The sequence below is a fragment of the Arachis duranensis genome, chromosome 3 (genome assembly GCF_000817695.3).
Source record: "Arachis duranensis cultivar V14167 chromosome 3, aradu.V14167.gnm2.J7QH, whole genome shotgun sequence".
Taxonomy (NCBI): Eukaryota; Viridiplantae; Streptophyta; class Magnoliopsida; order Fabales; family Fabaceae; genus Arachis; species Arachis duranensis.
The window spans coordinates 118181546-118194148 of record NC_029774.3 but is presented as its reverse complement, the minus strand read 5'-3'; the positions used below and the strand labels follow the sequence as shown (position 1 = coordinate 118194148).

The following is a 12603-nucleotide window of genomic DNA, read 5'->3' as shown; positions in this document are numbered from 1 at the left end:
TACAAAGCTTTTGGAATGGAGAGACAAAATTCTTTTTTTCTTATATATTATTAAATACTTATTTATTTATATTTTATGGTAATAAAGTACTAATATGAAAAAGATTACTATGCTTTTTTACTATGTATATATGCAAAACAAAAATAATATTCATACATTAAATAATTTTAATATTTGTGTAAAAATACAATTTTTATTAATTAATTATGTATTTAAATTATTTTTAATTAATAAAATAAAAAATATTAATATTAAAATAATTATTAAAGAATATCGATATAATAGGATTGGGTATCGAATGTCTCACTTTCCTCACGACTGTGTTGTGCATAGTCATACATGTAACTTTCTTGAGCCCACTCTGCGTTTGTTTTTGGAGACAGGACAGAACATGACACTAAGACAGAGACAATAGAACGGAGACACTAAAAATTATTTTTTGTGTTTTGTGTTTGGATATGATGGATAAGACACTGATGTAATGTCCTGTATTATGTTTGGATAGACATGGACAAAACTAAAATAGTATGCAAAATGACTGAAATAGCCATATAATTCCAAATTTTTTACATCGTACAAATCAATTTAATAAAAAATAAGAGTACAAAAAATTACAAGAAAAATTAGTTTATGAACCAATAAGATAAAAATGATATTAAAGTAACAAAATTAAAAATAAATAAAGTAACATACAATAGAGAAGTGAATTAAATCTCCATTAACACAGCATGCCATAAAGAAGAGAATGAACAGTAAAAAGAAATAAATTAATTATCCAATCAAATAAAAAATTCTAAAAAAAGAGAGTATCTAAAAAAAGAACACAGAGAAAGAAGAACTCCGATGTAGAGAAGAAGTTAAAATTAAGAAAAATAAGAAGAGATAATAGTAGAATAATAAAAAATATCTAAGGATAGAAAGGGAAAAAATTTTGATTAAAAAATCCGTGTCCATCTTTTTAAATCCCGTGTCCATCATTGTCCTTCGTAAAAGAGTGGACACAAAAATATAAAATAGTGTCTTGGAGACAATGTGTTCCGTGTCCATGTCTCTACCTCCAAACACGTTTTAAACTTTTGGTGTCCATGTCTCTGTGTCCTGTCTCCGAAAACAAACGCTACCTAAATTCCTATAAGCGAACGTAACGAACATTCCCGATTAATTGTTAGCTAATCGATTAAAATATCAGTTAATTTGAATCACTTTTTAAATTTAAAAAAATACGCATTGTCGCTCTACTAAAAAAGAAACATTTAATAATCAACATAAAAAATTATCTATTTACTTAAAAAAAATCTAAAACTGTGTAAAAAAAACATCTCTTTAATAAAAAAAGTTAAAAAATAAAAATAAAGGTCATAAAATCTAAAAAATAAACATCCAGTAATTTACATAAAAAATTATTAAAAAATCATATATTAGAAATTCTGTAAAAAAAAACAAAAAATTAAAAATAGTTAAAAAAAAAAACATTAACATACTGCAAGAGAGCGCTATGGTAGGAGAAGCAGAAAGGAAGAACGTAAATAGGAGTAGAAGAGAAAATAGGAGGTGCGCAATTATTATTTTTTAATTTTAAAATTAAATTTAAGAGTGTCTTTTTTGTGTAATTATATCTTTTTATTATGGCTCACATTATAATCAGTTGAAATTGGCTAACACCCTAGTGCTTCCTAGATTTTTTCATTCCCAATTATGTGCGACCAATAAACTTTATTCAGCCAATAAGGTATAAATGGCTATAAAATTGTAATAATATTTAAAAATATAGCAAAAATTAAGATTATATTTTCAGTATTTAGTAATTTTTTTAATTTGATTATCTTTTAAATTAAAAATAATACTAACAAATAATAAAAATATGATTTTAATTTAAATTATTTTGTAAATTATTAAAAGTTTAGTCATCATAATAATAATCATTATATTGCATTTAATCCGCGCATAAAACACTTATGATGTTCAGACACTTTATTGATTTGTTGTGTCTATCTGTCGAATACGTATTAGACACGATACTTGTTCAACACGCGTTTCTGTCGTATCTAACCGTATTTTAAAAAAAAATTTTAAAAACACACTTAAATATTATCATGTGTCAACATATGTAATCTTATTTTTAATATATATTCTTAAAATAAATATAAAAATAGTATATATTATTATTTATCAAAATAAAAAATATTTTAAATATTTTATACAATTAAAAAATATATTAAAAATAATTAAAAAATTAATTTAAAGAATAAGAAATATGATGACCGTATTAATATCTATACTTGATAGTAAAATACATCATATATACAGGATATAAGAAATGGGAATATGCTTGATTTCACTTGCAGAGAGATAAAAAAAAGTATAATACAATTAAAATATAGTAATAATATGCATCTGAGTTTTCTTTTTTTTTTCTTGGATATAAAATCATTTTGAGTGTTTCTATTTTATTGTGCTAACTGGTTTCTTTAGTAAATAAAATAAATACTAAAAATACTATAATAGACACATTAGGATTTATTTATATTTATAAATTTTATTATATCTTTTATTTTTAACATGGACAAATTAATTATAAACATATCTCATTTTTAAGATAGACAAATTAATTATGAACGTTTATGTTTCAAAAAATTTGATTTGTAAAAGATTTTTAAACATATATCTCGTCCATGTCATAAATGAGATACATTATGTTCTACTTGATTTTTTGGTAATCTCAACAAGATGTCGAATCAAATTTGTATCAAGATCTTAGTTCGAAAAACAGATACGATTTCTCTAAAAAAGAGTTGATTCAACCTGAAAATTATTTAGTATTTGTGTCGAAACAATCTGTGTTGAAATGTTTGTAGCAAATTGTAACAAATAAAAAAAAGTATACAAATAAAATAAAGGTTTAATTATTCTGTTGGTTCCGATAATTTTGTAAAATTTTCAATTAGATCCCTATACTTTTTTTCTTTTTAATTGGGTCCTTGCACTAATTTTTTTTCAATTAGATCCCTCTTGACAGTAATTGATTTAGTTGTATAGGGACCCAATTAAAAAATAAAAAATTGGTAGAGGAACTCAAATAAAAGGAAAAAAATATAGGGACTAAATTAAAAAAAATGGTGCAATCAAGGACTCAATTAAAAGAAAAAAAGTATAAGGACTTAATTAAAATTTTCGCAAAACTATTAGAGACCAATAAAGTAATTAAACCTAAAATAAGTGAAGGCTTTAATAAAATGAAAGAATAAAATTAATTGAAAAAAAGAAACAAAATGCTCAAAGAAAATATAATAAGTTGACGGAAAAATAAAAGAACAAAAGAAATAAATTAAAAACACACAAACAAAAACAAATGAAATAAATTAAAAGTGGACCCTTGATACTGAGTATATTTGCACTCTATGATTTTTTTTTCCGCATCAATGTGACTTAAATTTGTGCAGAATTTTTGTGATAATGAGATGTTTAAATTGAAGTCCTAAACTTTTTCTGAACTTTTTCTATTTATAGAGCATAAATATAGATTTTATAGATTGTTTCTCTTTCCACAATCTAGCTTTCTCCTTTTTCTCAGAGTCTTCATGACCCATGACCTTATCTTAACCATAAAGAATCTTGACGCCAAAGTTTGACATTTTACGTCTTTTCTTACCTTAGTCTCCAAATTCTATGTCCTGTATAACTCTTTTGGATAAAATCACGTGCAATTATCACGTTTCGACTTTAGAAAGTTTCGACTTGACTCATTTTATAGTTGACTTCCACTTTCTTATGGTCACATGTTCAAGACTTTCAATATAGATTAACTCATGTGCTATAATATTCCAAATTGCACAATACTTCGACTTTTATACAGGGGCGTACCTAGAAGGGGCGAGTAGTGGCCTTGGCTTCCCCAAAATTTTAAGAAACTATATAACATGTCCCTAGTGTTATCTCCGGCATTGCTATCAACAACAAAAGGGATCTAAACTACACCATTCTCTATAACAGATTACAGATATATGAAACACCTCATCTGCACCTCCTTCCATGTTATTGAAGATCTGCCGATTTCTCTCTAGCCAAATGTTCCAAATAACCGAAAAAAAACATATGAGCCACTTGTTGCGGTCTCTTTTCCTGCTAGCAACACCTGTCCAGCTCTCAAAATGTTCTTTTAGTGAGCCCGAAATAGACCACAATCTCCCAAAGTCAGATAGCCATCGACACCACACCTGCCAAGTAAACTCATAGCCCAGAAACAAGTGATGTATATACTCAATGTCCTTTTTACACATAACGCATATGTTATCACCATGTCCAACAATTCCTAGTCTATGCAATCTTTCTTTGGCATTAACTATCCCTATCAAAGTAAACCAAATAAATAACTCCACTCGTGGTGGAACCAAACCTTTTCAAATGGTTCTGGTGAAATTGTAGCTGGTAATTTCCTCCGGGAGGGACTCTGACTGCATTACCTACACAAAGGAGTTAGTTGAAAAATACATTCATTGTCAAATTTTCACACAACTCTGTCTTGCTTATCATGTGCTAGCTTAATAAGCCTTAAAGTTTCATGTAATTGATCCACTAATTCCAACTCCCATTGGTATAACTCTCGCCTCCACTGGAAGTTCCAGATCCACTTTAGCTCATCCCAGAACTCACAATCCTCTATAATAGATCATTTTTGGTTTGAAATAGAGAAAAGTCTCGAAAAATTCATCTTTAGTGAACCACTTTGTAGCCAGACGTCCTCCCAGAATCGAGTCCTCCTTCCGTCTCCCACCTCCATAGATAACCTCGCAATCATCTTATCTCTCACATCACTATCCCTGGCCTGCAGCTGACATATATCCTTCCATGAACCCCCTCTAGTAGGTAATGTCTAAGCCGTTAACATCACATTGGGGTTCAATTCATAGCAAGAACACACAACCTTCTTCCATAGTGGACACTCCTCTTTTGAGAACCGCCACCACTACTTGAAAAGAAGTGCAGTGTTTCTAATCACTGCATCACCCACCCCCAACCCACCCACCTTTTTAGGGGCTTGAACTAACTCCCACTTAACTAATGCCAAACCATTCCTACCTTTCTCCTTGCTCCACAGGAATCTCCTCTGCAACGATATCAACTTCTTTGATACTGCCTTCGGCATCTTATACAGACTCAAGTAGTACGCCGACAAACTATTTAACACAGATTTAATAAGGACAACCTTACCCGCCTTATTGAGTAGTTTTTCCTTCCACAAACTGAGCTTCTCCTCAACCTTGTCAATAATTGGTTTCCAAGTTCTGACTAGTCTTGGGTTTGCTCCTAAAGAAATGCCAAGATATCTTACTGGAAGACTGGCCTCCTTACACCCCAAGTAGCTGCACATGTCGGAGGTCCACTGCGGTTCGCAGTTGATGGAATTAAACTTGATTTATCAAAGTTAATAGCCAACCCTGACATCATCTCAAAGCACCTTAGCAACTTGGCATAGTTTCTAATGGTCTCCTCCTCTAGTAGACAGAACAATATAATGTCATCTGCGAATTGTAAATGTGATGTCTCTGTATTGTCCTTTCCAATCAGCAATGGCAAAATACGTTTGTTTCTGACTGCCTCCCCTACCATCCTATGCAGCACATCAACAACCAGAACAAATAGAAATAGAGATAGTGGATCACCTTGTCTCAAACCCCTCTCCATCTTAAAAGGTTTAGATGGTGAGCCATTTACCAAGATCGACATAGATGCTATGCCAATGCATTCCTTTGCCCATGTCCTCCATTTCCAACCAAAGCCCATCTTCTGCAGCACAATATCTACAAAACTCCATTTTACCCGATCATAAGCCTTCTGGAAATCTAATTTGATAATTGCCGTTTTCTTCTTTCAACTCTTTAGCCAGTGCACTGTTTCGCATGCAATAAGAGTCCCATCATGAATTTTCCGCGCTTTCACATATGCGTTTTGGGTCTCTGGTGCACGAAATTACAATCACACTTTTACAATCCGCACAACTAACCAGCAAGTGCACTGGGTCATCCAAGTAATACCTTACATGAGTAAGGGTCGAATCCCATAGAGATTGTTGGCTTGAAGCAAGCTATAGTTATCTTATTATTCTTAGTCAGGATATAATATCAATAATAATTTTTAGTTTTAATTGTAAAAAGTAAAAGAGCATGAAATAAATACTTATTATGCAGTAATGGAGAATATGTTGGAGTTTTGGAGATGCTTTGTCCTCTGAATTCCTACAACATAATGCTTTCTCACTTTCATAAATGCAAGGCTCCTTCCATGGCAAGCTGTATGTAGGGCGTCACCGTTGTCAATGGCTACTTCCCATCCTCTCAGTGAAAATGGTCCAAATGCTCTGTCACAGCACGTCTAATCATTTGTTGGTTCTCGATCATGTCGGAATAGGATCCATTGATCCTTTTGCGTCTGTCACTATGCCCAACACTCGCGAGTTTGAAGCTCGCCACAGTCATCCAATCCCAGAATCCTACTCGGAATACCACAGACAAGGTTTAGACTTTTCGGATTCTCATGAATGTCGCCATCAATTCTAGCTTATACCACGAAGATTCTGATTAAGGAATCTAAGAGATACTCATTCAATCTAATGTAGAACAGAGGTGGTTGTCAGGCACATGTTCATGGATTGAGAAAGGTGATGAGTGTCACGGATCATCACCTTCTTCATAGTGAAGCGCGAATGATCATCTTAGATAGGAACAAGCGTGTTTGAATGGAAAACAGAAATAATTACATTAATTCATCGAGATGCTGCAAAGCTCCTCACCCACAACAATGGAGTTTAGAGACTCATGCCGTCACAAAGTATAAAGTTCAGATCTAAAAATATCATGAGATACAAAATAAGTCTCTAAAAGTTGTTTAAATACTAAATTAGTAACCTAGGGTTACAGAAAATGAGTAAGATGGACAGTGCAGAAATCCACTTCTGGGGCCCACTTGGTGTGTGCTGGGGCTGAGACTTAAGCTTCTCATGTGCCTGGGCTATTTCTGGAGTTGAACGCCAGGTTGTAACCTGTTTCTGGCGCTGAACGCCAGACTGCAACATGGAACTGGCGTTAAACGCCAGTTTATGTCGTCTATCTTCGCGCAAAGTATGAACTATTATATATTTCTGAAAAGCCCTGGATGTCTACTTTCCAACCCAATTGAGAGCGCACCAATTGGACTTCTGTAGCTCCAAAAAATATATTCCGAGTGCAGGGAGGTCAGAATCCAACAGCATCAGCAGTCCTTTTTCAGCCTGAATCAGATTTTTGCTCAGCTCCCTCAATTTCAGCCAGAAAATACCTGAAATTACAGAAAAACACAAAAAATCATAGTAAAGTCCAGAAATATGACTTTTTCCTAAAAACTAATAAAAATCTACTAAAAACTAACTAAAACATACTAAAATCCAAGGTTCAGAAAATCGGACTGGTCATCAAACCGCTCTAGTCACTGGTTCACTGGTTCACTGGTCTAACCGGTCCAACCAGTGGTTCAACCGGAAAAACCGTTTTAGAATAGAAATAATAAATAAATTATAAATACACATCCTAAAATATAATTATAGTCTAATATAAATCTTAAAGTATCTTCGAAATTTAAAATACTACATAAAATATCATCAACCAAATACATATAATCTTATCAAAATCCAAACTCAAAAGTTAAATAGTAATAAAAGGATATCTAAATATTAAACAACTAAAGACTAAATAGTAATAAAAGCATTACTTGGTCATTTCAGTATAGAGTTCACATTCTAATTTTTAAACAACTAAAGACATTGTAACATAATATTCCTATGATATCTATACACCAACCTCTACTTTACAAGGCAGAGACAGGTCCAGTTCCATCATTTGTGCTCTGTATTCTAACTTTAACAAAATGTAGATGACCTATGGCCACAATTCTGGCACACCATCTGTAAGTCTAGAATTAGCCATCTTTTTGGTAATCAGATTTTTCAACTCTATTTCTCCGGGAAACCTTCCTTCTTTCAGTTTGGAGAACACCTTCAAAAGAAACAGAGATTTAGAATAGGTTATGAAGAATTAAAAAGCATTGAAGATGACACATGTTACCATCCAAAAGGATACATAGGGAGGCAAAGTTTGACCAAGAAGAACTTTTCTAATTGATGAGAATACATCCTTGTTTTCATAATTAATTTACCATTGTCCCATTTGTTAGGGGTTATATAAGTAAACCCTATAAGAACTTAACAGCAAAACCAGCACAACCAGCAACTACAAATCAAAGCCATTAGTAAATTTGAACAAAAAAATTAGGAGCCATCAGCAAAACCAGCAATTAGAAAACAAAGCCAGCAATTACAAAACACTAAACCTTCACCCAGCAATTACAAACAAAGCTAGCAAAACCAACACAACCAGCAACTATAACACAATGAAAACAGAGTAGCATTCAGCAACAACCATTACAAAACAGCAGCATAACTGCATAACAACAACAGTGCCATAACAAAACAGCAGCATAACAAGTTAACAACAACAGCACCTTAACAAGTCACTAATCAGAAATTCCAAATTTAATTAGCAATCCTATTCTTGTTTCTTGCATTTAATTACTCATAAACAAAACTCAACTCCACCTGAATTGTTAATTTAACCTTGGTCTTATGAAATCATAAATAGGAATACATTACATTGCTCTTTCTCCTAAAATTCAAGCAACAACACATGATTTCACAGTTTAAAACCTTATTCACCAGCTTCTATTCTGATGCTGTGACTGGGAAGCAACAAATTCAGCAACAAGCAACAAATTTAACAAATCCTAGTAAAGGCCCGATTTACAGCAAAAGGCAAATTTATTGATTACCGATTCAGCAACATGCAGAAATACAGGAGAAGGGAAATCTGCAAATTTATTGATTACCAATTCAGCAACAGAGGTAGCAGCACTGGCGGCAGTCTTCGAGCTCAAACACGGCGGAAGCAGCAAAGGCTTCACCCTTCGCGTGCCTCCTCCCGCGACCTCCACCCCTTCTTTCCCCTTCGCAGCACGACGCGACGGCAGAGGAGAGTGGAGCATATGCGACGTGACGGCAGAGACGAGCTGCGACGACGCTGAAACAGTAGGGACGACGGTTGGACCAGATTCGACGACAGAGGTGACACAGCTTGAAGAGGAGAGTGATCGAGGCTAGGGTTTGAGCAGACGAAGACCAGCGAGGCAGCGAATGACAGCGAGCTCGAGGAGGACACACCAATTTCTGAATGTGGGAGAAGCGCGGACGATCGGACGAAAACACGGTGGTGCTTGAGAGCAACGAACGGCGGCGCTGAGCCTTGTGGCGGTGGGGGACATGTAATCTAGGGTTGTGTTTTGGGGAGAAAGATTGAAGAATGGGAATGGCTCGAGGGGTTGAGGGCATGGAGACCTGGCCATTTCATTTTATAATAGAACGGAAAACGACGCCGTTTTTCAAAACCGGCCGGGTCCCGGTTCGGTCCGACCGACCGGTTCTCAGCTGGTTCAGTGGTTTAAGAACGGTTTTGATTTTAGCGGTTTTTTATGTTAAACCAAACCGTTTAAGTAACCGGTTCACGGTTAAACCGGTCGGACCGGCCGGTCCGGTCCGGTTTTCAGAACCTTGCTAAAATCTACATGAAATTACCCCCAAAAAGCGTATAAAATATCTGTTCATCACAACACCAAACTTAAACTGTTGCTTGCCCTCAAGCAACTAGATAAATAAAATAGGATAAAAAGAAATTAAGAAGCAATAATATCTCAGAGTTTCAAGTGAAGCTCAGATTCTAATTAGATGAGCGGGACTAGTAGCTTTTTGCTTCTGAACAGTTTTGGCATCTCACTTTATCCTTTGAAATTCAGAATGATTGGCATCCATAGGAATTCAGAATTCAGATAGTATTATTGACTCTCCTAGTGTAGTATGTTGATTCTTGAACACAGTTACTTTATGAGTCTTGGCCGTGGCCCTAAGCACTTTGTTTTCCAGTATTACCACCGAATACATAAATGCCAGAGACATATAGCTGGGTGAACCTTTTCAGATTGTGACTTAGCTTTGCTAAAGTCCCCAATTAGAGGTGTCCAGAGTTCTTAAGCACACTCCTTTGCCTTGGATCACGACTTTAACTACTCAGTCTCAAGCTTTTCACTTGGACCTGCATGCCACAAGCACATGGTTAGGGACATCTTGATTTAGCCTCTTAGGCCTGGATTTATTTCCTTGGGCCCTCCTATCCATTGATGCTCAAAGCCTTGGATCCTTTTCACCCTTGCCTTTTGGTTTAAAGGGCTATTGGCTTTTTCTATCTTTTTCTATCTCTTTTGCTTTTTTTTTCACTGCCTTTTCTTGCTTCAAGAATCAAATTCATAATTTTTTAGATCAGCAATAATATTTCTCTTGTTCATCATTCTTTCAGGAGCCAATAATTTTAACATTCATGAAATTTAGTATAAAAAAATATGCACTGTTCAAGCATTCATTCAGAAGACAAAAAGTATTGCCACCACATATAAATAATTAGAACTTTCCTTATTAAAAACTCGAAAAAAATTAAATTGCCTCTTTATTCTAAAAATCTACTATTTTATTCATGTTTGATGATGATGAGAAAAATAAATTATACTACTACTCCTATATAACTTCTAAGGTAAATTCCTATAAGAACAACTATCACAGATGTAAAGCTAAGATTAGGACTCAACAACCTTTATTTTGGGAAGTGGATGTTCCTCTAGTCTGTGGGGTACTTGGTCCTTCAAGAGATAATTTCTGACGCTTCAGTTCCTTCAAGCCACGCATTTGCTCTTCTTGTTCCCCAAGCAATTTGCAAAGCATGCTATTTTAATTATTCTGTTCTTCCTTTATTTGGTTCATAGCTTCTTGCAACTTGGTAACAGATGCTTCAAGTTGCTCCCAGTATTCAATTTGAGGGATTTTCGAGAGGAATTCCTGTGCTCTCCTCTTGATGGGGTCATCCTGCACTTGTTGTTTTTCCATTGATATTTTGGTGATTGGTCGCTCAACTGAGATATACTCAATTATTTCCATCTTCACTCCAGCATCTTTACATAGCATAGATATTAACCTAGGATAAGCCAATTTGGCATCTTTGGAGTTCTTGTTTGCAATTATGTAAAGTTCACACGAAATTAGCTGATGAACTTTCACTTCTCTTCCTAACATAATGCAGTGGATCATCATTGCTCTTTTAATGGTGACTTCAGAGCAGTTGCTAGTGGGCAGTATAGAATGCCCAATGAAGTTCAGCCATCCTCTGGTGACTGGTTTGAGATCTTCTCTCTTGAGTTGATTTGGGACGCCCTTGGTGCTGGTGGTCCACCTGGTTCCAGGAATGCATATGTCCTCTAGAATCTTGTCCAGGCCCTTATTTGTTCTCATCATTCTCCTATTAAAGGAGTCTGGGTCATCTTTCAGCTGAGGTAGTTTAAAGATCTCCCTAATTTTGTCAGGGTGAATGTGAACAATCTTTCCTCTGCCAAGGTACGATAGCCATAAAGGGCAGTTCCAGATATTCTCTGCCTGTCTGTTTGCCATAGATTAGTGTAGAATTCCTGAACCATGTTTCTTCCCACCTTTGTTTCAGGATTAGCTAGGATTTCCCAGTTTCTGTTTTGAATTTGCTCTTGGATCTCTGGATATTCATCTTCTTTCAGATCGAATTTAACTTCCGGGATCATTGACCTTAGACCCATTATTTTGTAGTAATGGTCTGAATGTTCTTTGGTTAAGAACTTCCCTTAATTCCAAAGTGGTTTTGGAATACTCTTTTTCTTGCCTTTTGGAGTGTGTTATTTTCCTTTAGGAGCCATGATCTTAGTGGGTATGATTTAGTGATCACGGATAAACACACCAAACTTAGAGGTTTGCTTGTCCTCAAGCAAAAGAAAAGAAAGGAGAGGGATAGAAGGAGAGCTAGTTTTCGAATTGTTGAGGAGAGGAACCTCCTCCCCACAATCCTGGCGTTAAACGCCCAAACGCTGCATGTTTTGGGCGTTTAACGCCCATTTGCAGCTGCTCCTGGGCGTTCAATGCCCAGCTGTTGCTTCTAGCTGGCGTTGAACGCCAGGAACTCCTTTATCACTGGGCGTTTTTCTGAACGCCCAGGACGCTGTAAATCTGGCGTGAAATGCCCAGAAGGTGCTTCTTTCTGGTGTTCAACGCCCAGAAGATGCTTCTTTCTGGCGTTTAACGCCCAGATGGCTATCCTTACTGGCGTTGAACGCCCAGTAGATGCTTCTTTTGGGCGTTCAACGCCCAAAACAGTTCTTACTGGCTTTTTCGCACCAGTGAGCTTCCTTTTTGCTATTTTATCCTGAGAATCCTTCTGTAACTTTTTGAACTCAAGCAATTGCTATTTTACCTTAAAGATAATTGACATAAACCTATAAAAATCAATTAATTAACAAATAAGCTTTGTAAATGGCTGGGTTGCCTCCCAGCAAGCGCTTCTTTATTGTCTTTAGCTGGACTATTACTGAGCTTTAATCAAGTCTTAGTTTTGAGCATTCTTGCTCAAAATTGCTTTCAAGATAATGTTTTACTCTCTGTCCATTAACAATGAACTTTTTGTT

At 35.1% G+C, this 12603-nt stretch overlaps 1 protein-coding gene across 1 annotated transcript; it reads right to left on the bottom strand.

Annotated features, from left to right (window-relative positions):
• Positions 1 to 5325: 5325 nt before the first annotated feature.
• On the bottom strand, positions 5326 to 5781 carry LOC127745584 (uncharacterized). Its single transcript, XM_052258453.1, has one exon. It carries the CDS (start codon positions 5779 to 5781, stop codon positions 5326 to 5328), a length of 456 nt encoding a protein of 151 aa, XP_052114413.1.
• Positions 5782 to 12603: the final 6822 nt, after the last annotated feature.